Here is a 26,432-nt window from a genome sequence, read left to right on the forward strand (position 1 = left end):
AAGACGCCAAGAGGTAGCTTAAGATTTTGGAAGGTGACAGAAGACAGTAGATGACAAAGTAGATATGACAGACGACATTTAGAGGTGCCTCGTGGTGTTGGGAGGAGACAGAAGCCGGTAAAGAACATTCGCTTTCAAAGGTTACAAAAGACGTTTGGCGATGGTTTGAGGTGTTAAACTATGACAGATGACAGTAAAAAACATTCGCAGGAGACCGAAGACGGTCGAGGACATTCGCATTCAGAGTCGACAGAAGACGCCCGTCGAGGACGTTCGTATTCGGAGACGACAGAAGACGGTCGAAACAGTCGAGACGTTGGAGGTAATAGATGACAGTGGTTAACATTCACATTCAGAGATGACAGATGGAGTCCTGAGATGCCTTCTGGGATATTAGGAGGTGATGAATGACAGTAGGAGACATTCGCATCCAGCGGAGACAGAAGACGTTGACACATGGTTTAATGAAAATTTCGTAGGTGACAGATGGCAGTTGAGGACATTCGCACTTGGAGACGACAGAAGACTTTGGAAGGTGACAGGAGAAGGTAGATGACAAAGTATAGGATTTTTTATTTCAGGCAGAGCCTAGTTCCAATGTCTTAGCTCGGACGACATGCATAAGCTGGCGTCATTCCAGTACATGCATTATAATCTGACTTGGTCTAGGCTAGCATCTCACAATTTTCTGGAAGACATTCACAGCCTTGTCTCTCCCACAGCATTCATCTGGGCCTGCTGTCTTGGACTGACCTGACATCTCACTGTGCACGCCAGGGCCTACTGCCTTAGGCTAGCTGAACTATCATCTCACCATGCTTCAGTGTGAAGACAGGTACAACGTACTTGGCCGTCTCTTCTACATGTATACCGCAGGCACAAGGGCCTAATGAAAAGATCTTGGATTCGTCGTCGTAAAATCAGAATTGTAACAGCTACTGTCATCAGCCTGGTTGTGACAGTGTCTAGGACGAGTTAAGCCGGTTGGTAACTACTATTCAGATCTCGGACATTGTAGCAGCTACTGTCATCAGATTGGTTGTGACATGGTCTCTACAGGGAGACATACAAGACATATGCCTTCCCAAATCAAATAATTCTTGATGTGAATTTAAATTGCAGATACTGTCACAGCCAGACGTGGCGAGATAACGAATGGGGGGGGGGGAGGGGATCCTGCAAACCGGAAGTACTTGATGTGTCAAATTGACTGACTACTATATGTCTGTTGGTACTTAATAGTACATAGGCCTACTCTCCGAAGACAGTCACAACCTTCCCTCTTTGCCCAGGATCACACTCTTGATGACCGACGAATGGCCAGTCACCTGCCAAAGATCACACAGCAGATGACCGAATGATTCCTTCTTCGACAACCCTGGAAAGCACATCTACTTTGACTTGTCCTTCCCGGGGTACGTTCTCAATCCCCAACAAGAAGTCCCTGGGAGCGAAACGACTTCGACTTGGATCGAAACGACTTCGACTTGGAGCGAAACGACTTCGACTTGGAGCGAAACGACTGGGGGCGAAAACATTAGGGAGCGAAACAACCGCAATTCAGCAACCAATATGGCAGCCTCCGGTGCAGATGTGAGTCGAACAAATTTGTCACAAAAATCTTTCAAACGCATCTTAATTACGGCCTTAGCGTCAAAATCATGAATGCAGTACGAATAAATATGTAACTGTCTTTCGTTTGGTCGTTTCAGGAAAACAAACTGAGCATTGTATCCAAAATATGGCCGGTAAAAATGAAAGCGTCTTGCGAAGCCAAACACAATCCCGCGGTAAGTTTCTGGGAAGGGCATTCATTTCGATCGAAATTGGATGCTGCATACACCTCTGTGATGTGTTTAATAGTTATGTGCGTATGTTGATTTCATAGCTTATGTTTCTAGCTTCAAAATGAGACATTTCAAGTAATTTTCTGAGCTTGTTTACTTATCAAAAACAGTGTCCAAAGTTGTTGTGACCTCCACTGCTAAATGAATGAGCTGGCTGTCAATGTCATTGCTGAATTCAATTCAATTCAATTTATTATTACTCAAATGCACCCTCTAGGGGCCAAAGGTAATACAGATAATAAAATTACAGAAAGTACGCTAATAATGTTAAATTTACATTATAAGTGGATATCTGGCTAATTTGTAAAGATCATGCCATCATGCGAGTGCACTCTCGTATCTCAATAACATGGGGTTTCATGAAGAAAAGTTGCGACGAACCATCGTCCTGTTGAGATTTCTCTCGATAAAATAATGATGCCTAACCGATGATGTACAGCTGTTATTGTGACAAAATCTTATCCAAGGTTTATTCTAAAATATCATGCAGGTTTACGAGAAGATAGGCAAGAAAAACTCCTCGTATCCAAGTTAAACCAACAACGATCGGAAAAATTGAAATTTGTTTATTAAAGGTTGTGTATTTCCACTTCCAGTCCTTCATATTTTTCAATTCATGGATCTTCCGATCGAAACAATACATAAACCTAATCTCTGACCCAAATTCCATTGGAAGACGGACATCTATAAATATATTCAATTATCACAAATAACGTAAAGTTAGAAATGGGCATCCCCTATCTCATCTGATGTATGAATATGATATCTGTAGAATTAATGCCATTGCTTTATTTTGTTCTGTGATGCTCCTATAGTTGGAAGTAAGTATGGTTTCGCATATTTGTTTCCACTTCATCCACACAAGCAGGTCTTTCAGTCACGTACCCTTTTAAATTATACATTGTAATTTTAAGCCTATTTTAGCTATTAATATAGTGGAGACTAGCATCTCCCCTAGAAAATGACGTATGGCATATGCTAATTCAGGGATGTTTTAGGGATTCATCTAGAACAAATACCCCCAAAAATTGAAAAAAGCCTTTTTTGAAGAAAAAAATTGTTGACATTTTTTACCAATTACCCTAGTTGATACACCGTTGAATGGTGTGAAAACAATACGCAATGCGATTGAATGAAAGGCCTGACCAGGAGGGGGTAAGTTTTCAGATCTGATGTGAAAGAACGTCAGCTCATGACAGCATGCTTATCATTCGCCCCCATGTACGTTTTTAAAGGTTGTTTTACTGTTACTGTTTTTTGGCATGACTATAAGTACAAGTGACATTGTCCATAAAGTTGACATTTAACTTTCAGATGGTTCAGAGACTGTTTTCAGCATGGTCACGAATAAATTCTTAAATGTCTTAAATTTCTACATTTTCATGTATTTGTTCGCTGAGAAGGTTTGACCCTCGCAGTCATAATCGTCACACGTTATGATTATTCATGGCATGCCGTGATCAATTTTGAGGTTTCTACGCAGTTGCTAGGAGGCCAAGCGCTCCAAGATGCATGGTTGTCTGTTACAATACAGTTGAGTTGGAGTTTTGGGGAAAATTACGGGATACACAGTTACCGTTCTTTGAGCTCTAACAGACTCTCACAACAACTGTGTTGACGTCACTGATCATGGTAGTGGTTGGTATGTATTTATGATAAACGCAACTGATTTAGTCATTCATAAAGTTCTGTAACAGGCTCATAAATAATTATTATGAATTGCAAATGATATACATACTAGGTGCATGTGAAATATTGTTCATTACTGATTAACTCAGAAATATTTTGCAACCTGTTCTATTTGCAGTTTCCTACCCAATGTTTTGCCCATATACAGGGATGTATTGATGAATTTCGCAAATTACAAATTACAAATTACAAATTGTATTTTGCAGAACAATGGGAGCTGTAATGCATCATGTCCCATAAGTTACATTTTGCACTTGTTACTTTTTGGGATCAGGTTGACTTTTGAAAAATTTCTCGTTTACACTTACAGTACTCATGAGTTCTCGTTAAGTTTTGATCAAGTTTTCATTTCCCTTTTGTGGACCTTATCTGCATGTTTGCAATATACATCTAGATTAGAATGTTTGTTATGAGAAACATCTAAGGACTTTCTTTTAGAATCTGTGTTGTGAGAAATGTGTGCTTGTCGTCCTGGGTTGTAACTTGTACTTCTAGTTCCCACTTGAACTTGAAGGGCTGCAAAGCAAGATGACCTAAGACATGGTCATGTGGTTTTAGCCTTGGACATACATGTATATGTAGGTTGTTATACCAGGGACCTTTTTGTTCATACTTGGCTTTCTGTGAAATTTGGAATCAAACAGGGTTCTAGTCCAGCTAATTTTGTAGGAATCATCACTTGATTATGGACATGGATCTTAGTTATAACTGTAGTATAGGCCTACTCTATGGCTATACATTATATGTACTCAATGATCCATATCGGCCTATTTGCGTTCTGAATATTAAATGGACGAATAATAACCTCTGAATAGCGATAATGAATGAGCCCTTGAATTGACAGAACGACGATCCTTCAGAACGATAGTGTTTCTGACACTTCTCAAATAGAATGATGGCAAGTTACACTAGAATGGTATATAATGAGACAATTCTGTTGTCAAAAATTGTATCATTTAAAAGGCTGTGCAGACATGTGAAATCACCTGTTACGTGACGATCTACCACAAAAATAAACCTGTTTGATGTTTATCGTATCTGCCTGTGATGCTGATGTCTCGCCTGTGACCCACGCAGACAGTCGGTTTTATTGCATAATCGTATGCTTCGGCATAAAAATTTGTCCTTTATGCAATAACATTAGCAATGGGTTTTCCATCATACAGCCTGAACTTATGTAGGCCAACCTTTATACCATTACCATTATACCAAAGAAAGAATTATCAAAATGGAAATATGCTAATCGTTTGGATCAACTCAAAGGCTTGATTGAAAATAGGTATTTTTTGGCGTGAAGGAAAGGTTTCGGAATTATTGCCAGTAGTGGCCTTATTTCATGAACATTTATGGTCATGATGAATATTTCTGCAGTTATTATTCTATTGCCCTGAATCAGAAAGTTTTTAAAAAATATTAAAATGCATGATGACATATAAAATAAAACTCGTTATAAATTGGGAAGGGCTTTACACAGTACAGCAGTCTAAAAGTGCTTTACATTCAATTTCCAAGCACATCCAGAAACTTTTCTCTTCTGTAAACCCGTCCTCTTGCAAACATAGTCCAGGTAACCTCGACCCTTTCCCCACGCAGCAGAGGGTCGGGGCGAGCCAGACATTTTCAGTGCATACCGTGGATGACGGACACCGGAGGCCGATGCCCCCAAATCTAGTTCATCACGAGTGAAATGCCGTCAAGTACCAGTCTCTGTAATGAGTGAATGGAGGAGACTGGTGAAAGAGTCTAGCAAACATTGCTCTACCCTATACGCATGAGGGAGTATGAATATACTTGTAGCCTATCGTGATTGTCAAGATGGTAGTAGCCATGAGGACACTAATGCCATTTGGGCCTATTTCATATACCAGTACTAGGCAGTAGCAGTACCTCTGGCTGTATGCCTACTACTATAGGCCTATGTTGCCAAGTTTCGAATTTGAGGTCATTCATGATCAGTGACTGTCTGACCCCAATCCTGATGATGAATTCTGACACTTCTGAGTACATGCCCCACTTTTCCAGCTTTGCTTCTGTAGAGTGTATGTTTATGATTTGAATTCTTTTCCAATTGGCTTTGTAGGATTAGGCCCGTCATCCCGCTTGTGCAGCTCAGCCTGGATGTTCTTGATATCATAAAGTCCGCCGCTGTTACTCTGCTCAGGATTGATGACTTCTGTTTTTGTCTGGTGTGCTGTCCACGTATACAGCACAGGCCAAGCAGTCCTACCAGGTCAATACAGTATAACCCAGCTGTCAAGTTGAGCTGACCCACCAAGTAATACAGTCGAGTCTAACCGCCCTGGATGTACCTTTGGGTGTTCCCGCATCTGTTTTGTCTCAGCGTCATCACAGAAACTCTCAAGCGATTGCTAGCGATGGGGGTAAGATTTCTTACTCTTCGGCTGTATGCGCTCCTGACAAAATGTCCGGAGCAAATTTGGTGCAATTGGCAGTGACCTCAGGCTCTGCAGTGTTTTCCCTTACTTTTGATTTGAACCTGTGACTCAGTGTGAGACCTGCCGTGTGTCGGACCTACCGTTTTATCATGTTTTTTTCCCGGCAATGTCAATTTTGTTTTTTGATACTGCTTTAATAATAGGTGGCGCCATTTAAACATGTTCGTCGACACGTTGAAAACAGTCAGGTAAGACACTGCCTTTGTCTGGTTGCCTCTTGAAAGTTGCTGTGATGGCACCGAAAAATCGATTGAATTCATTTTGTTGGGCTTGATATTTTGGTGCAATAAGATTTGGCTTCTTTTGAAACAGTTTATAGCTTTCAGAACTTGAGGTCTCTTCCAACTGCACCAATGCTACAGCCTCACTCTAGGAAATCAGTTCCCCCAAGAGACCGAGATCGTAGGATGGTTTTCCAACTTACCGAGCAGGCATGTGCCTATCCTGGGTAGTGCCTGGCACTGGCAGATTCGTGCATATTAATTGCAATTTGTTCACTATCCACAGGACAATTTCGTTGGTGCATTTGAACGCAATATTATTTCATCAGAAGACTCAAACAACACAGTCTTTGCATTATTATTGAAAACTCCATCTCCAGCAGGCCGGCTTGGCAAGTTGGAATGCGTGCCTGATTCTTGGCAAGCTAGGGAATTGATTTTGATTCACCAGTTTGCTGCACACACATGTAGTCTTACTCTTCTTTATAGTCTGTGTCGTCCTGCCTACAGTATTTGCCCTTTAAATGTCTTTTAGACACATCTGCTTTCTCTCCGTCCTACGTGATGTGATCCTCTGCTGGCGTAAAAGGTGTGTGTACGTCTCCGCATTTCTGTCCCTCTCGTGATTTGATTGTTGATTGGTTCAATCATGGGTTACTGTTTCTGGCACATTCAATGACCAGCACCATTATGAGATTATTGCCAAATAGAATTAGAAACCTGATTTCAGGTCACAACAATTTAAATCACTCATTAGTGAGGAGCTAAGCTTCGATCGTGATTTTATAATTTGTAAAAAGTGTTTTTGATTCGTGCAAGATGGTGTTGCCTTCTTTCGTTTCATATTGCATGCAGTTTAAACATTGGTGTTAATTTTTGGGGGAGCATGGACATGGTGAATTGGTGATTGTTTTTGGTACAACTACATGTAACATGAAAATGAGGACTGCCAGAGTTTGTTTGAATCATTCACGTGTGATATGAGGTCCCCTTTTCTACATGTATCACCTATAGTCAATTTTGCGTCAAAGCATTTGTCAGAACTTATAAAACTGTGATGCTCAATTTTTCCATAGCCAATTAATTGTCAGAATTTGTTAAACTATGTGATGATTTGCTTTTCTTCCCTTTTCTACTCCAGGATGAAGTCCACGTAAGTACCGGCATCACTAATGGAATGTCGTACAGAGCAGTGGAGGAAATTAGTCAATTTTGGGATTCTTCCAAAACGCTGGCCATGTTTAGAATTGAATTGGACACAAAATATGTATCTTAACCACTGCTAGATCCTGTCGTATAGCTGGGCAAGTTTGGCAAATTTTGAGAAATTATCCGGGAAAAATTTCGAATAAATTTTTTTCTAATTTCCTACTCTGCATCATAGAGATTGTTGTTGTTCACCCCGTTTTTCCGCTTTTCAGATTTCTCCAAGCTTTATAGTTCAAAGTTCTTGCATTTTCAGGCAGTTTTACCCTTTTGCAGCCAAGTACTATCATCTGTTCTAGCAGTGCCATTTGTGCCCTTCATGAAAAAGGATGTGCTTTGAGCGATGGTGAATTTCATTGTCACACCGAGCTAACAAGAAATTCATTTTTCATGACGGGTTGTGTGTGCAGGTTTTATATTTGATTTTGCTACATGTACTGTTCTTGTTGCATTTAGACCAAGCATGCCGTTTGTTCAGCTTTGCAATATCTCATCACTTTCTTCCTTCCTCAGTACAAGAGACATTGGAAGTATCATGCACATTATCCATACAGTCAAAATCACAAGTTTGTAGCACTTCGGCTCATACGTAAGATATATGCACAGTTTCTTGGCGCAGCCTCTAACTGTTTATGCGGAGACTTAAGAATGTTGTGAACACTGTTATACAAAATGATCAACAAGATTTGCAATGCGTCATGGGCAATTCTGATTTTTCTTCTGATTTTGTGCATTTCTTCAGAAAAACAAAAGGGGCGCGGATGTGGTAAGATGGACGGTGTAGTCGACTCTGCTTCTTCGGTCCTACATCGAAGCCAACGGGATTGCCAGAAATAATGTTAGATACTGTGTATATAAATGCCGTTTTAATACATTATAATGCTTTAAAAACAACAGATTTATCACCATGAAAAAAGCTGGTAGGGATGCACCTCCTAAGTATGTGACCGTAGTGTGTCAGTGCAAGTATTACATTGTGAACAGTGTGCACATTTTAGACTAGAGTTTAGGGTAGTGAAGTGTACTGCACAAGATTTCAAGAACAAAAAGTGCAATGTTAAGTGCTTTGAGAATGTTGTACATTATAAAGTGCTATATAACTATAAGTACTAACAATAATTTCCTTTCGAACACATCTACTTTAATACATGCTTTATAGTTTGAACATCAGCTTGGATTTTAATTTCAGGATGAACCTTCTGCGCTCTGAAGAACCTGTTGATTCATTCTACTGCAATTTGAGTACTGATTTGTTTTCTATTTGCTTCTTTTTATTTTCTCGATGTATGTAAATTTTCAAAGTCTGTTTTTCTTGTTGTTCGATACGTGTATTAATCTGACATCTTCAAAAATTTTGGACATTTTTGGGATTTTAAAGTTTCAAAGATGTTCCCATTTCGTTCTGAAAAACCTTAAACTTCGATATTTGAGCATTTCAAAATATATATAATCATCTTTTTCCACTTTCCAAGTTTCTTGAATTTTAGGCATTTTTAGGTGAATCTATAACTGAAATGAACATGAAGCAATGCAAAAAGCCACCAAGCAAACTTCTTGCAAAGTTGGTTTCAGAGTTGTTTTTTTTTAGTAAACGAACTTGGACCTTTCAGCAGCAATTTTCAGAGTGTTAATGAAATATTAGCAAGTATAGATTAATCAATACTTGGTTATAATCATAAGGTCATGTAACAATGATCGCCTTTGAGAGAACTAGGAGAAACGTTGTGGACTAAAAAGTTGGTTCCGCTGAGCATTTATCCAAGTCTGTTAGTTTCTCCTTCTAACTCGTCTCAACTTCTATTTTGCAGAGTTATGTCAACTTCATCAAGAGAGCAGACACAGACAAACTTAGGGAAATATTCAACAAAGTATGTAAAACTTGGGGAGGTCTTAGGAAATTACTGTGGGAGCTGTGTACGCAAACTTCATATCCCTTAGCATGCCTTTGGGTCGCAGTCGAAATATGCTCACTCTCTCAATTTGTGTGAGTGTATTTTAGGAGCAATCCAAACGTGTGCTATTGGCAGATGGCGAAAGGGTAGAAATGGGTATCCTGAACCTCATTGGCTTAATAATCCATAATCCCTTTTAATGCAGCCGGGGTAAGATAAAAAAAAACCTTTGTGGTCAAGATGAGAAAGGGGTCGAGGCATAAGACGTGATTCTTAGACTAGAGTTAAGTCAGTTCATTTCTTGGTTCCTTCTCTTTAGTATGCAAGCAAAGAGATCGCCGGGGAGAAGTTTCTGTCGCCAGATGACTTTGTGCGGCGTTACCTAGGCTTGCTCCGTCATGAAAACCACAACGAGGAGACTGTCACGCTGTTGGCGAATATTGTGGACACGACCAAAAATGGGTAAGAATGTGACAATGACACTATGAATTTGAGACAGTTTCTGATGTGTAGAATATTCCTGCAAGTTACCCATCTGTCAATTGGTTTAGCTCTGAACCCTTTCGTTGTAGTGATGTGCATAGCACGCCGTGTTACATGTCCCATTACACGCGGTGATGTGCACTACACGTCATGCCCTACTATAATTTATTTCGTCTGCATTTGACCGCAACCAAGCTTTAAACGTATATAGTCTTCATTTGCAGATTGATCTCATTTGGAGAGTTCCAAGCATTCGAGTCAATCCTCTGTTCTCCTGATGGATTGTATACCACAGCCTTTCAGCTCTTTGACAAGAATGGGAGCGGATTCGTCACGTTTGGTATGTTGTGATGATCCAACACAGAGTGGGTTGCTTATCAGTCTAATGAAAATCACATGACTTGTATGCTGGCCCAAAGACAAGTCTCGAAATTTATTCCAAAAGGGCATAGCAGTTTTTGTCTTGACGTTGTAACAAGTGGTCACAATAATATTGACATCACTGCACACGCTCTATATGAATCACATCAGTATTATCTCGCAAGGAAATAACCATGGCATCATTGAATAGTATTGGCGAAAGACAGGTTTTAAAATCGAATTACTGTCTTCTCTCTTTCAGATGAGTTCCAAGAAGTGCTGAATCTCACTCTCCTCCAACATGATATACCGTTCAATTTCGACTGTGATTTTATCAAACTCCACTTTGGCAAGCACAAAAGTCGGGCGGTCGGCTATCAGGAGTTTACACAAATCCTTCATGTAAGTTCCTTTTTGGCTCTAAATTGAGATCGATCTGCTGTCATCTGAATTACTTTGTGCATTCAGGCAGTTCGTTCCTCACCATCAATGCAGCTATCAGACCCCTCTCCCACTATTCTGGCTCTCAGTTGAAACTCTACAGAGACATGTTTGTGCCCTCCTGTTTGCTCTAAACATCAGCACCTGTCGCATCTAATTTCTAGGATTAATGAGTGAAACAATTTTGTCCCATCTTTCAGGATTTCCATGAAGAGCACGCCCTGCAAGCTTTCCAAAGATTCGACCGTCACGCAGCTGGCTACATCACGGCAGTCGACTTTGAAAGCATCATGATGTTATGTAAAAGCCACCTGCTCACACCGTTCGTAAAAGAGAATCTTATAGCTGTAAGTATATGATGTGGGGCACATTGATAGTTATGTTGGTTTTGTGAAAAGAACTTATTGGCCGAGTTTGTTTCGTTACTGGGGGAGAGTGGAGTAGTAAAATGGCAGAATTTATCTCTACTTGACATGAAATCCACTTGAGGTACTGCACATGCAAACCTGGGTTTTGAATTGTACATGTATTGCAACTCGAGGGTAGTGATCAGGGTATATTTTGCACCGCGATTAGGAAACTACCTTCAAAACCAAACGAACCTGGCCTGTATAGTTTTGCAACATGTACACCAGCATCGACTACCATAACATTTCGTGTAGCATCCTGTTGTCGTACAATCGCTCTCATTAACAGCAGCCTTTCCTCAGGTGACACAGGGATGTATTGGCCTGTAGCTAGGGTACCGGTAAAAATTTCGATGGCCAATTTCAGCAGCTGGAAAACGGCCAACCCTGATTTGAGATTTGGTACAATTGTGTAGCAAGTGAATTGTTATATTATATAATTTGAAACTATGATCGATGCTGAATAAAGGTCAAGAAAAATACAATATATGACCCGTCACAGCAAAACGAGGCACATGGAAGAAATTGATGCGCTCAGATTTCACAGAAGGCAGACAACAGAGAAATGAACAACCAGTCCCTCTCAACCTGCCAAGCTCAGGGCAACATGGGCCTGGTTTTGCTGTGACTGGCATTGGAGAACATCTCTTCGGATGAGGGCATTTCTTTGCCATCCTGCACAGAGATACGTTTCTCCATGAGGGGTCCCATATGTCGACTTCAGGAGGAATCGTCGTATGGTTGTGTCTACCATTGCTCTCATTTTGATGTTTCCATGGTAAAGAATTGTGACGAATTTCGATATTTTTTATATATCTGTCCATTTCTCATGAACATCTCAGATCGCTGATATTCGTCACAAGGTGAGTTTAATGTGGTTGTCACGCCAACCTGCATAAAAAAGTTTCTCCTCAATTTTCGCTGATTTCATCACAAAAGTCTCAAACATTTTCTCCTTGCTTGCAAATAAACGGGGAGTTCTTACCTTGCCAAAATGAGGATTGGGCAGATCGGGGGGTCAGAGTACGCTTCCTTGCTTTTGGTGTATCAGTGTACCGGAATGTTTCTCCATTCACATGTGCGTCCAGTTCTTTTAATCGTCTGTGCTCCTTTTGAGTCACCTTTTTCAGTGGATTCATTTATAGAATTCAGAAAAATGTGTGTCTTTAGCGAATAGCATGTTTTTCCATGTGGTAGCTTCATTGAGGTAATTTTCACGGTGGTTACTTTTTTTGCTTGATTCTGGCAGAAAGTTTGGTTTCTGGAGTTCTAATTGCAATTCAAGATAAAAAAACAGAACATCTTGATTCAGCAATGAGCAAGTAGTTTACACTTAGTCTCTGTCCAGATCAGTGCATCTGGCAGTGAAGAAGCTGAACTTTGTTGAGTTACACACACGGGTAAGACTCTATATTAAGTGAGAGGCCTGTCAGTGAAGCTGCAGCGAGATACACCGATCTGGAAAGTATTGTTTTGGCAGTAATTTGCATAGCATGGCCATTGCTTATCGACACTAATGTTCTTGCTTCTTATTTAAGGCCTTCTCCAAAAATCAAAAATTGAACTTTAGATATATAAATTTCCAATCGTGTAAAGACATACTGAATGTAAATTGCATGGGGTAGACTGAAAAAGAATAAGTATGAAAGCTAAGATTTAGCAATTTTCCCAACATAACAAATTAACTGCAATAAAGTTATTTCTATTTACTTTAGCCACAAGAAAATACAATAAACATGAACGCCTTTCATGCAAAAGAAGAAGAATTAAAGCTAAAAAACATTTCAACTGGCTTGTTTAACTGTTTCCCTTGTAGTCAGTCAGGCAGAACGACTGCTGGATTGACTTTTTTATCAAATGAATGCAGAAGCGCTTTATACTAATCAAAACTACCATTTCGAGAATGACTCGACCATTTTGAGAATGACTCGTTCCTGCCTAATGTAATATCTTTGCAAAACCCCTTTAAACTGGCTCAGAAAAAGTCTCTGTAAAATTCAAAATTCAAATGCTCTCGATGTTTTAGGGCAGCCCAGAGATTTACATGTTTATGTTCACTGGCCCCTGATCGTCAGTTTTACATTGTCAGCACTTCAACAGCATATAACTGTCCAAATATCATCGGTATAAGGCCTGTAGACCATCTTTTTGTTACACTTGCACTAGATTAAAGAGTGTATTTTCTGGTATAAGGCAGATTTATATGGATGTACATAAAAGATAAATTGGAACACTTATAGCTCTTCTGGTAAAACTGCAGCCTGAACAGTGTAGAAAACAGCTGGCAGTGCACGTAAATGCACACTAAGGTTAAAATTGTACCAACTGACCTTATTTTTGATGTTATTAAGTGTGTTACAGAAAGTTTCGAGTAGTTTTCTCTCATTTTCGACATAAAATCTACCCCGGTTTCGTCCATTTTCAGATTGCTGGAGGAGAGAAGGCTCGATCAGTCAGCTTTCCGTTCTTCGTTGCGTTCATTTCGCTGTTGAACAACATGGAGCTGATCAAAAAGATATACATGGGCGTAGCGAGAGGCAACCCAAAAGCACAGCTGACGAAAGGTACGGTTAAAATTTATGGCGTTTGGTCAGACCCCGCTAGTCTACTTCTGCGATCGAACACTCAACTATAAATCTTTTGAATAATGGTGCTTTATATCGCTTAATGGCCTTTTTGGGGGCCGTGATTGGGATTTGTTAACTTGTTCAAAAGGCACACACAAACTCTTTATTGATCATTTTCAGGTGAAATGCTCCATGAGGCTCAGAATTTCACACAGATTACACCATTGGAGATCGAGATATTATTCCAAATGGTCGAACTTGGCCACCAGATTGGAAAAATCACTTACAAAGATATTCTTGCCCTGGCTCCGCTCGAGGAGGAGAAAATGCCGTACCGGATGCAAGTTGTTGCTGTCCAGGACGCAGTGGAGGACGCTGCTGCAGGACATGGGCGTGGCGTGCTCGTCCAGATTCTAGAGAGTGGTTACAGGTTCTTTCTTGGTGGCATTGCTGGAGGTGGGTACAAAATCTGAAACCATAAGTGTAATTTAATGTAAAAAGTTACATTATGTAACGTAATAACATAAGCGTTGAGAAGTCAAGAAGCCATTCTGCTCCCCACCTACTTTGCTGGCAAATTTTTCATCCCCAACCCCCATTGGTGGTATACATTCCCTATACAAGTTTGTCACGACCCTTCATTCCGGTATTTGTACCTGCCAGAACACGAGTTTGGGGAAACGTAACTGGAGTCGAGATGATACTGGAGATATCTGAGTAACAGGAAGTTGACAATGAAGGGCCTGTGGCGGTGGCGTGTATCTTTTGAAGTGTGGTCCTGGGCCTATTGCTGGGCCTGCCTGACTCTTAACTTTTCAACTTCTAGCGATTGGTGCTACATGCGTCTATCCTATCGATCTCGTGAAAACGCGACTCCAGAACCAGCGCAGCGGCTCGTACGTTGGGGAATTGATGTACAAAAACAGCTTCGATTGTTTCAAGAAAGTTGTGCGGTACGAGGGTTTCTTTGGTCTTTACCGAGGCCTGTTGCCACAGCTGGTTGGTGTCGCGCCCGAAAAGGCTATCAAACTGACGGTAAGTTTCTGTGGTGTAAAAAAAACTTGAGATTTGATAACCGAAGCTTGGTGTATGCTTGGACAATCAGAAAAGATGGATATGGATATTTCTAATGCCATGGTTTTAGTTTCAAATTCATGTGTAAAACTTGTATTTTTCAGATGAATGATTTTGTACGAGACAAAACCACGTCGAGTGATGGAGAAATTCCATTTTGGGCTGAAATGTTGGCTGGTGGTTGTGTAAGTCTTTGCATACAAATTTTCACGGGGTGTGACAAAAAACTGATAATAATATGAATGATATTCTAAAAATGGTGGTTATTTTTGTGTAGGCTTTTACCATGATCTGTACCAAAGCACTTTACAGCAGGTGTCACCATTACTGGTGCATTGGAATGAGTCTCCACAGATACACTGACCTGTGAATGATTTCTTATGAAACATGCAGGATGATGGGTAATCGTTGCTGATAATTTATACTCTTCACTTCCAGGCTGGAGGCTCTCAGGTGATGTTCACAAACCCGCTCGAGATTGTAAAAATCCGCCTCCAAGTTGCTGGCGAAATCGCTAGTCAAAAGCGTGTTGGTGCCATCTCGGTTATCAAGGATCTTGGAATCTTTGGACTATACAAAGGCGCTCGAGCATGCTTCCTACGTGATATTCCTTTCTCGGCGATCTACTTTCCAGTTTATGCCCACGGGAAAGTGTTGCTTGCTAATGAGAATGGCTATAATGGACCTATTTCACTTCTGGCTGCTGCTACATTTGCTGGTAAGGTTATAAGGAAAATGCTGTAAACAATCCTTTTATCCCGCTTACAGATCCACTTGGAGCCAGCGATAAAGCCACGACGCATGGCAGGAGACCCCGGCAAATTGAGGTCCTGGCCCAGGGTAGGATCAGCTGCAGGAAGCTTGTGGCAGCCGGCTGTGCAGTCAACTGATGATAATGATGATGACACCAAGAAGATGACTTTCTTGATTATGAATTTAAAATATTTGACGTTTATCGCCAGGTGCACCTGCTGCCTCGTTGACGACGCCTGCCGATGTGATAAAGACGCGGTTACAGGTGAAAGCCCGCGGAGGACAGACGGTGTATAATGGTGTCTTTGATGCTGCGCGGAAGATCTACGCCGAGGAGGGAATGAGAGCTTTCTGGAAGGGCGCACCAGGTACGGTACGATTTAATGACCCATCTTTAGTTGTAGTGTAGGAGTTCACTTGAGCATTCTGTTCTTTTCATGTAATTTTTCAAATTCTTAGAATAACTCTGCGTATTTGAGAAGGTGTAATTTATCTAATTGTCCACTGCCAAAGGATTGTTCTGAAATGAACCAGTAAGAACTTACCTTGACTTCTGCTTTTTCAGCTCGAGTTGTCCGATCCTCACCCCAGTTTGGTGTCACACTAATGACGTACGAGGTATTACAACGAGTATTCTACGTGGACTTTGGTGGAAGGTGAGAAATCAGTATTAGTTACTTTGCATGAAAAATTCACTGCCAGTATTCATATATCCATAGAATATACACCAAACTCATGCCACTCCATTTGCTACCTTCGATAGCAGGCCTGCCGACAAACTTATTTCCTCAATGTTGAACAGATTTTTTCATATGGCTAGACCAAATAATAGGTCTGTTTGCCGTAACCCTATTATTGGCTTGGGCCTGTCAGCCGAGCAGACTTCACCTATAAGTACTTAGGATTGTTTTGGTTTTGTGCCCTTTTGCAGGTCAAGCAGTAAATACATCGTCAAGTGAGATGTTTGACAATAGTTCTAGATTGCTCTGATCCGAATTTGTACATATTACGAACAATAAAGCTTGAACTATATGAGTTATTGACTGCATAGTGGTTTACGAATTGGTGGCTACAAGGAGGCTGGGTCTGGACAGGTACAAAGATGGTGCCAAGCGTCAACATGATTTTTCTGTTGCAATGGCGATACTGATAGTCACTGTGGCTTGAAGAAGTCCAAGTGAAGGCATTATCGGATTTTTTTTAAACCTCTGTAATTGCGGGACACATGGTTTAGGTTCCTCCAAACCCTAAATTTAGGGTCTGAGGCGGAGGTGGATATTACTGTTGTTGTTTATCATGGGCTACTTGAGAAATCTTCAAGCTCATACATTGTCATAAGTGCGAGATGAATCTCATCACCACCAGCCAATGCTCAGTGCTTCAGGTTAGGCCGCTTGCTGTAGAAACTCAATTCAAATCCTGTCTGTCGTATAGCATTAGATAGACACAGATTCTATACCTTATGTTCTACTCACGTTGCATATATAAAAAAATTTACGTGCAATGCAGATGGAGACTCCTTTGACCACAATGAAAATAACATTATTGTCATAAAAATTGGGGTGAGATTTTAAAGTCGGACCTCATTCAGTCCGCGGCAGGAAGATATTTCCTGTGCCAGGCCGTGTGCAAAAGAGTTTCAACGAAAATGGAGAAACAAATAGTCCACGAATGAGACAAGATAACAAGCATAGCAATTGACAAATAAAAGCTGCCCAAACATTTAAATTGTTGTCATGTTGCTTTTTTCCAGGCGACCAACTGGATCAGAAACTCTGTCGATTGAAGAGCAGCTCCCGAAAAACCCGGATCACATAGGAGGGTACAAACTTGCTTTAGCAACTTTCGAAGGAATCGAAACGAAGTTTGGAATTCATTTACCAAGATTCACGACCACAGTGAAAAGCACATGAATTTGAACTAAAAGTAGGCAATATTACAGTGGTTTCAGCTCTGACTGCAGTGATATGCACCTGAATTTGAACTAGAAGTAGGCAATATTACAGTGGTTTCAGCTTATAGGTTTGAAGGACAGCGACATTTCAGAACTACGAACATAAGTTTGTTTGTGTCATTCTTGACTGAGGGCTACCAGAAGTACAGAGAGCCATAGCATCTGGTGCGTGGTTTTGTTCTTGCCTTGCCCCACTGGCAGTTCAACAAACTCTGGTGGGCCTCACTCCACAGGCAATTCAACAACTTTGTTCAGTGGACCTCACCCCTCTAATGTGATATTGGTTTCTCAAGACTGAGGCTGTGCGTTGATGTCAAAAGGACTTCATGATGAAAAAATCTTCAAAATGTTTTAATGATGCTATTGTATAATGTATTTTTCTTCATATTGTAAAAACATTCATGTGATGGTAGCATTAAACAGCTGATTAGAATGATCAGAGAACTTTGCAATATTAGATCTCGAGCTCTTCACTAAGTGGATATTGTCAAGAACCTTTTCCAGCGCTTGCGGTAAAAAACTTGCATCGCTCTCATGCAAGAAAATGTCAAACCAATCAATCAGTGGAGGATTTTCCTTTAATCTTTTGTGATTGGTGCGTTTGCCAAAGCAAATCAGAGTGGTTAGTCGGTAGATGGGTGATCAAGAAACAACAACTTGGAATTTCCTCTGTGGATTGGTTGGTTTGACATCTTTTGTATTGGGGATGATGATTCATGTTGCAACAAGCAGTATCAATCACAATTTTTCAATGCCTGTGGGTTATGATTCTACTCACACAATAGTTCAATTACATGTTTGAAGAAATCAAAAATGATCGACATTTTACTAATTTGGGTGGTGTCATATTTACTAATTCATAAGATGTTAAATTTTTTGATAATTTATATAAATATTCTTAACTCTTGTTAGTAGTATATGACGTCTGCATTCGTACGTTTTTGACTAGTTGCCAGTTTGTGTGCGTAAGCTGGACCATTCGCTGTATAAGTCATGTCAACCAATTCTTCTGAGGCAGTGGTACTGCGGACCGTCTAAGTTTCGCTGGTGTTTTATTTCTGCTGATTTTGCAAACAACGTTAATTGATCAAAAAATTAAACTAAAGGTGTGAAGATATGGTGGTCTACGTACGGTATATTCGTTGTGTCAATTAGACCACTTGTTTTACTCTTGTGTGGCTGCTCTGAAGTCATTATCACGTTTGTATAGCTGCATGAGCGGATGCTACTGCAGCCTTCTCCTAGACAAATTTCTTTGCTAGGGTGCTGTCACCATATTTTGGACGTGACAGAAGGGCGTATTAGTCATGCACTGTGTCATAATGAAGTCTGCCTCATCTGTTCGAGACTTACGGGAGACTTTGGATGACTTGACCGAATATGGCCACTGTGTTGTTCTTGTTAAACTCTTTGCATGTTGCGATATTTGTAAGATATGTGAATAGAATTATTTGTAAAAATATTAGGGCCAAATGTTGACAAATTAAGCTTGGCTAAATTTGCTTTTATAAAAAGGATTGAATGAAAAGATAGATGTTAGAATATTCTAGAATACAAGCAGCGGCTGTGGTGTAATTGTAGTCGCTTGGACTCTCAAGCAGCAGTCATGAGGTGCCTGGTTTGAACCCCACTGTTGGCATGAGACTCTTGGCAGGTCTCTTTGTCAAACTTGTCTTTCTCTGCCCAGGTTTATAAATAGGTTCTGGTCTGAATGTTTGGGCTGATTGAGCAGCTCATCAGAGTTCTACTGAAAGATTTCAGGAAATACCAGGCTTAAAGTGTGAAGTCGAATGATAACCTTTACGTAGTTGACTATTAACAAAAATATTAAACATAACTTAGAATGTGAATAAGCAGCCAGGCTGTATCATATTATATTGAATGGAGGAACAGTTTGGTGTGAATTGATCCACGATGTACAGGTGTTAACAGTTTTTGTAAAAAGAGTGAACGTAGGACTTTGTGTTTTAGTGAGAATTAAATAAGGGCAATAACTGATAAGAGAATTGTATGCATTGGAACGTCATTTCACCCTCGACTGACAAGACCATCTAATATTTATTTGGGGAAAAATCATAGGATACGTTTAGAAAATAACCCTTTTGATAACTTTTTCACGAATAAAGAATAAAACTTCTGGATTTAGGCACACATCTGGCAAATGATGGCGTCATGAGGCAAATAGCGACTAACCTTGTAGCATGAAGAAATGCTCATCCGGCCTTGGATAAGGAATGCTCTCCAGAGAATAACACCTTCAAGGTTGAGAGTGAATGCTGAAAAAGAAGAAGGCACACGCATGAGTTCTCAATTGAATTGTCTCCATCTCTTTAATTCATCACCATGATGAATCAATAGCAAGTCCTATGCCAGAAGCTTGGGGTTCCCAATTCAATCAAACTGTGTTTAAGTTGTTCTGGAGTAACGTACTTTTGTCCTTAGGATTTTTTGATACCGGTAATCGACACCTCAGATTGACTTTTGTCTTGCCTGATCAACAAACACTGCATTGGTAAAAAATAGCGCTCCAATTGAGTTGGTTCTGACAAAAATCATCAGACGCCGTACAAAGACTTCTGTGCAATATATCGGGGGAGTGAGAAGACTCGTACTGAGTTAAGCATGTGATTTAATAAATTTTCACTAAAACGGCTTTTAGAAGATTTGCGCCCGACATCTTCAGATATTATATTGGGCATTTGGAAATGACTATAGAAAAGTAGTTGACTATATTAGTGGAATGTGCCATCATAGAGACTTCAGATGCTCTTTCCTATCCATGTTTGTTGCAATATAATACGAACCCAGCTTTTATTAGGGGTTTTATTTTTGCAATATTTGTGCACTATATCAAAAGTAGTAACAAAAACCTATTACATATACAGTGGGAACTCTGTGGACACCTCTGAAAGCAGGACGCCCTCTCTATTGAGGACACTGCATTTGTTCCCAAATTGCTCATTTTCATTCAGTTTTACCTCTGTATTCAGGACTCCTCTCTATAAAGCCCCGAAGGAAAGCAATTCCCATTCCCAAGGGTGTTTCTTATAGCTAGGTTCTACTGATATATCTATTCATCCGAAATTGGTCTTGTGACGACAAAGTCCCCACTGGAGGCCAAGTGAGATCACTACCTACGACTTCTTCTTTGATTTGTTTGACTTTAAGGTGTACTCGAGAAAGAAGTGACAGTTTTATCCTTCCTTGCCTGCACTATTGAAAGATATTTCTGTATTCACCGTACACAATGGTTTTGTAAGAAATTAGCCTGGTGCTTGATATAATGAATGTCCTTATTGTCATCATTTGGAAATATTAAATTATCAATTGCCAAATTTTTGTCTTTTTAGTTGTGTTTGTTTCTCTTCTCATTAATCTCAAGCTCTCCATTGCCATTGGGATACTAAAAGGGGGCCATTACAGGCTGTGACTGTCTCATCACTTTCATCATGTTGTCAACACGGTGGAGCAGCCAGGACTGATTTGGCCTGGCTGTGACTTCCTCATCTCTCTCACCATGTTGACAACTTAATAATAATATTGCCCTACTGCCTTTTTCATGAATCAATTTTGAGCATTATGTTTACAACGTAGTTGACAATAATTATAGTGAGAGAGATGAGACAGTCACAGCCAGGCCAAATCAGTCTTGGCTGCTCTGCCAAGTTGTCAACATGGTGAGAGAGATGAGGAAGTCACAGCCAGACCGAATCAGTCCTGGCTGCTCCACCGTGTTGACAACATGATGAGAGAGATTAGGAAGTCACAGCCAGGCCGAATCAGTCCTGGCTGCTCCACCGTGTTGACAACATGATGAGAGAGATGAGACAGTCACAGCCAGGCCTTGCCCTCGCTTTCATAAGTCGTCCCCCCGACTTAATAAGTCGTCCCCCCGAGATAATAAGTTGTCCCCCCCGACATAATAAGTCGTCCCCACGATAATAAGTCTTCCCGCCGAGAATTTTTTTTTCCTTATGTCCTTTCCCAGCCACCGTAGAAAAGAAACGCATTATAAAAATAAAATATAAAGTAAAAAAGAAAAAGAAAAATGTTGTCCACAACCGGATTCGAACTCGCGACCTTTGGACCGAACATTGTATTCTGCCATTTCTGACGAGCGCTGATTTCAAAATTTGGCGGGAACTTGCAAGTGAATATCGTTGCAAGTGACGTCATGCGGTGAGTAAACTATTCGGGAATAGTCCATATTGCACAAAATGGCGGGTAAGTAAAAACTACGAAAAAGTTAAATAACTCAACAATAAAGAGTTGTCTTGAGATGTTGTTGCATGGAGATGAAAGAACATGTTATTGTCTACTAGATTGATATACCTTTATTCTTATTACATCATTCTATTTTGAATTTGAAGTCTTCCTTTGACCCTTACACACATGCTTAATATATGCTACATGCACTACAGAAACAGTAACAGTAGTAAGTGGGCCACCCTAGACACTGAATGACTGGCACTACTGCAGGATCCCTTACAAAATGGCCATCACTTCCAAAATGTTCTATAGCTAACCCTAACCAAAACCTCTTTTTGAAGCATTTGTCAGGGATTCTGCAATCAAGCCGCGCCGGGTACCGCACCAATGGGCAATGAACAATGCTCTCAGCTCTGACTGACATGCACTGACATCGACACAGTAAATTTTTTTGCAAATTGCGATTAGAATACGCCTTTCTTCCTTGTATGTATCCAATCTCACCCCCTAAAAATGATGACAAATGGGTCCCTACTGTTTAATAGTTAAATTAATTTTTACCTCACCGCCCTTGTCCTTGCACGATATTATATCGCTACATTATGAGAAGAGTGCATGCATTGAGTTGGGTACACTGGTTAAGGAAATAGCGTCCTGACTGACGTTAAAAACTTAAATTATGGCGATTTAATGCAGAAGTGGCGATACAGTATCGTACAGCGACATATTAGATAAGATTAGATTATAATTTGTAGAAGATTACTGCCTGGTAAGGTGCTTGCGTGATTACATGAATAGTCAGAAACTGGTGTTTTCTATTTTGACATGTCCCCCTTCCCTTTCAGACGGAACACTTTTGAAAGACAGGTTTGCTCAGTACAAATGCTGTGCAAACGACGCTATTGAATTCAAACTAGGTGAGTTTATATTCACTGGCAATTTATCGCTCTAAAAGATTGATAGAGCTAAAGCATAAGATCATGTCCACATTCACTGGCGTTACAACTAGAGACGTTGTTCATATTAATAAGAATTCTTAGTCTTATCATTGGCAGGAGAAGAGTTGGGAATTTAAAAAGAGAATAAGCTCGGAATGGAGTTTTTTTTAATAATTTGGCCTCCCATCCCTTTTCAGTCCGTGAAGAATCTGACATTGAAAGTGATGTGTCAGTGTTCAGGCCTGAGATGTCACATCAGCTCTTCGGAGACAAGTAAGTAATAAAAACATCACCTTGCAGATTTGAAGATGCCAGAGCAACAATTCCATTGATTTGCCTCATCCTTTTTCAGTGAAAGTATCTTTGGCTATAAAGACCTCAAAATCAAGATGTATTACACAGCTGCTAGTCTTCAGACCTACCTCGGTATGACGTCGTCCGAGCAGATCTCACCGGAGAAGTTTGATGGCGTCTATGTAAGTTCAAAAATGAATTTCTGAGGGAATTAAACTTCCACTGTTCTTTCTGGCGAAAAGTTTAGCCAAAGGCTTTCAAGGTTTGACCAAACGAGCAGTCCGAAGCCTTCTATAACCTTTTTTCCTGCTGCATCTTGAGGCAGTGTTTTAAAGTAGTTATTAATAAGCCATGGATCACCAATGGTCACTTTAATACTAGTGTTACAATTTGTGATTAGAAATTCTCTCGGAACAGTAATGTTTGTATGGTCCCAAATACAATTGACATCACCCCGAATTCGTGTATGTTATGAATAATGCAAATACGCATAACTAATAAATGCTCCAAGAACGATCTACGCAACATGCAATTCCTTCTTCTTTTCAGGCGGATGATGTGATGAAACCCATTGTAGAAAAGATACCTCCAGGATTCTTCACGAATATGGATGAGTTCATCAAGCAGATACCAAAAGAAGCGTCATTCCAACCATTTGGAGAGATGATACATTCTTATAAAATAATCACAAAAGGTTAGTCTATCGTGTAGATAATGCAGCGGTCAATCTAAACCCTGTCCCCACCCTGGTCAGGCGTTGGATTAATTCTGTGTTTGACGCTACGTTGTTCCTCCATCATGCTCTGGGAATCATCGATAGGAATAGACTTATCACAATTCTGTTTTTAGAAAATCAAGAAAAGCACTTTGCCATATTCAAGACAAGCATAGAATCTCCCAATTTAAACCCTGTCCTCACCCTGGTCAGGCATTGGATTAATTCTGTGTTCGATGCTACGTTGTTCCTCCATCATGTTCTGGGAATCATTGATAGGAATAGACTTATCACAATTCTGTTTTCAGAAAATCAAGAAAAGCACTTTGCCATATTCAAGACGAGCATAGAATCTCCCAGTTTTCGGGAATATCACGAACGATTGCGAACATTCTTGCTGTGGTTTGTTGATGCCGCATCATACCTAGATGACGATGATGATCGTTGGTCCTATTATCTATTGTAAGTATTTGTTGGTACCAGCTGCTGAATGTACGAAGACACCCTGAAGGTGTCATTAAATGAGATGGCACAGAAGTGAATTATTGGTTGGAGTCCGCTTAAAAATCATTTTCATGTCAAAAACAGCCAAATAATTAGGCTGCTGATGAAGACTGCTCATCAATGATAGTGTAACTCCCTGAAACTATAAAGTAATACTTGTTTACAAAGTGGAGGATTTCATCATCATCCTGTGAGAAACTCCTCAGTACTGATCAATAGCTCCCGTGGATGTTTCTCCTTACAAGCCCTGAACTTTGTTCTCGGAAACTAGAAAGCAAAAAAAATAACTTCTATAACTTTTGTCTTCAGATTTGAGAAATACAAAAGCAATGGCAACCCAATGTTTGCATTGGCTGGTTATATGACAGTCTACAGATACTATGCCTACCCCGAACGAATTCGACCACGAATCAGCCAAGTGCTGGTTTTCCCGCCATTCCAGCGACAGGGACACGGCTCCCGTCTCATCCAGACCTTCTATGATGAGGCGATACGAGATAAAGAGGTATTGGATATCACAGGTAGGGATGATGGCTGGGGAAGCTGCCCTGACCAGGCCGATCCCTGGTTCAGAGGTCACCAGGATATCGCCCAGTCTCACTCTTGTTTGATTTCTAAAGGTGTTCTGAGATATTACCAATATCCCCTCGTTTTTGGGATAAATAATTGTATAGAAGTGGTGCCTTGCCGAGTCCAGGCGTTCAAGGTGAGGCAGTAAGATTGTTTGAATCGACGCATGGAGATCGAAACTACTCGGGATGAGGTTGTTGGATCCGCCACTTGAGGCAGTTTCGGCAGCCGTGCTAAAATGGAAAATTCCAACGTTTAAATATGTGCTCCATGTATGAAGAAAATATTTCTTTGACCGTGTAGCCTCCCGATTTATTTCAGTTGAAGATCCATCAGAAGATTTCCAGCGTGTTCGTGATTATGTAGACGCAAGTAACTGTCGTCACCTAAAGTCTTTCCAACCAGAAAATTTGAAAACAGGCTTTTGCAAGGATATGTTTACAGAGGCAAGGGAAAAGTTGAAAATTAATAAAGTAAGTAGTTTGGTGGGAATTCAGTTCGTCCCAGGATAGTTTCCAACACTTCTTGTCAATTTCCTCTGAATGGCTGCTTTAAAATGCATTTGCTCCCACCGTCCTTTCAGAAACAAGCCAGAAGAATATATGAGATTCTTCGCCTCAAGGCAACCAACGTTAACGACTTGGAAGACTTCAAAAAATATAGACTCGATATCAAGAGACGGATCAATGCACCTTTTGCGGTAAGTTATAACATAGAACACGATTTCAGTGACTCAAGTGAAAACACAAACTAAATAAGTTTCCATTGCTCAATCTCATTAAGATCTTGAACCGGAAACTATGTAATCTTCAAGTCTCTTTAGGAAAACAAATTTCTAGACTGTGAATGGGGACATAGATAGGTCACATTCTCGCATTTCTCCTTTCCAGAAAACTGGTCGTGAGATGAGTAAATTGGAACATTCTTTGAACACCACAGAACTGACGGCGGCCATGAATAGCTTGAATACGGAGCAACGAATGACGTACTTGCAGAAGGAGTTCGAGGACTTGGTCGAACAGTATGAGAAAGTCGTCAAACGAATTGCTATTCTGTGAAATAAAAAACATATTCAATAGACAATAGGTCGACCTAGACAATTGGAGATTTCAGTAGAAGGACTTGGAATAAAGTGGTATGAAAACTTTGTCATGCATTGCTATTCTATGAGATACGAAACGTCTTCTGAGCTTTTGATGTGGTCTTCTGAGACAAGTGTGAATAGTCCTACTGAGGCAATGGGGTGGATTTATTACGACCATTAGGGAGTTGGAAAATGATGATGCAGATTTTGACTGTCGTGTTCTAGTTGGGCTGGGATGATTTTGAGTCGAGGTTAAGGTCATTTCATGGTCTGGGGCCTGAGGACAAGAAATATCTGCTCCCCGGACCTTTGTACGAAGTGGTTTGTCAATCTGTGCTAAGATGGAAAATTCCCACGTTTAATGTGCTCCATGTATGTAGTTAATAAATTTATGTACAGTTCATCATGATGGTGTATAAGCTTATTAAAAATTCTGGTCGAACAAACCTTGGCTGTTTCTCGTAGATATCAATGTTCAACGGATGAAACCCAGCTGGGACATATACAGGCACAATCAGTCGTCTCAACAACTATGATGTGCAACAGTCTCAACCCAGCTGGAGGAGCCAGTACATTGAAACAATCAGTTATCTTATAAATATCACTGTGCACCGATTTCAACCCAGCAGGAGGAGCCAGTACATAGACACAATCAGTTATCTTATAAATATCAATGAGCAACTGTCTCAACCTAGCAGGAGGAGCCTGTACACAGACACAATCAGTTATCTTATAAATATCACTGTGCACCGATCTCAACCCAGCAGG

The 26,432-nt window shown here is 40.4% G+C and overlaps 2 protein-coding genes across 7 annotated transcripts; both read left to right on the plus strand.

Annotated features, from left to right (window-relative positions):
- Window positions 1-1,567: 1,567 nt before the first annotated feature.
- Window positions 1,568-20,685, plus strand: LOC135497565 (electrogenic aspartate/glutamate antiporter SLC25A12, mitochondrial-like). Of its 6 annotated transcripts, none has more exons than XM_064787316.1 (17): window positions 1,574-1,593; window positions 1,713-1,790; window positions 8,162-8,185; window positions 9,228-9,287; window positions 9,631-9,773; window positions 10,019-10,134; window positions 10,417-10,556; window positions 10,796-10,942; window positions 11,845-11,865; window positions 13,428-13,566; window positions 13,750-14,025; window positions 14,396-14,604; window positions 14,748-14,828; window positions 15,082-15,361; window positions 15,606-15,764; window positions 15,962-16,052; window positions 17,150-20,685. In XM_064787316.1, exons 2-17 carry the CDS (start codon window positions 1,755-1,757, stop codon window positions 17,307-17,309), a joined length of 2,082 nt encoding a protein of 693 aa, XP_064643386.1. In that variant the 5' UTR covers window positions 1,574-1,593; window positions 1,713-1,754; the 3' UTR covers window positions 17,310-20,685. The 6 variants fall into 6 exon arrangements, with proteins under 6 accessions (XP_064643383.1, XP_064643387.1, XP_064643386.1 ...); XM_064787312.1 differs by lacking the exon at window positions 1,574-1,593 and adding an exon at window positions 5,617-5,917; XM_064787313.1 differs by lacking the exon at window positions 8,162-8,185 and having other exon boundaries at window positions 1,568-1,593.
- Window positions 20,686-21,543: 858 nt separating this feature from the next.
- Window positions 21,544-26,098, plus strand: LOC135497976 (histone acetyltransferase type B catalytic subunit-like). The gene is made up of 10 exons (XM_064788076.1): window positions 21,544-21,574; window positions 22,405-22,476; window positions 22,695-22,770; window positions 22,850-22,973; window positions 23,341-23,485; window positions 23,815-23,968; window positions 24,320-24,531; window positions 24,902-25,053; window positions 25,164-25,280; window positions 25,471-26,098. Exons 1-10 carry the CDS (start codon window positions 21,568-21,570, stop codon window positions 25,636-25,638), a joined length of 1,227 nt encoding a protein of 408 aa, XP_064644146.1. The 5' UTR covers window positions 21,544-21,567; the 3' UTR covers window positions 25,639-26,098.
- The last annotated feature ends 334 nt before the right edge of the window (window positions 26,099-26,432 follow it).

Source organism: Lineus longissimus, chromosome 13 (assembly GCF_910592395.1).
Source record: "Lineus longissimus chromosome 13, tnLinLong1.2, whole genome shotgun sequence".
In the NCBI taxonomy this organism is placed as follows: Eukaryota; Metazoa; Nemertea; class Pilidiophora; order Heteronemertea; family Lineidae; genus Lineus; species Lineus longissimus.

What these genes read in the sequence shown, in the direction of transcription:
- LOC135497565 (XM_064787312.1), top strand. Translation starts at nt 5,840, where the DNA reads ATGTACCTTTGGGTGTTCCCGCATCTGTTTTGTCTCAGCGTCATCACA. An exon ending in AGTTTACACAAATCCTTCAT is followed by an intron (nt 10,557 to 10,795) that starts GTAAGTTCCTTT and finishes CCCATCTTTCAG; the next exon opens with GATTTCCATGAAGAGCACGC. An exon ending in TAAAAGAGAATCTTATAGCT is followed by an intron (nt 10,943 to 11,844) that starts GTAAGTATATGA and finishes TGAACATCTCAG; the next exon opens with ATCGCTGATATTCGTCACAA.
- LOC135497976 (XM_064788076.1), top strand. An exon ending in CATCAGCTCTTCGGAGACAA is followed by an intron (nt 22,771 to 22,849) that starts GTAAGTAATAAA and finishes ATCCTTTTTCAG; the next exon opens with TGAAAGTATCTTTGGCTATA. An exon ending in GGATCAATGCACCTTTTGCG is followed by an intron (nt 25,281 to 25,470) that starts GTAAGTTATAAC and finishes TCTCCTTTCCAG; the next exon opens with AAAACTGGTCGTGAGATGAG.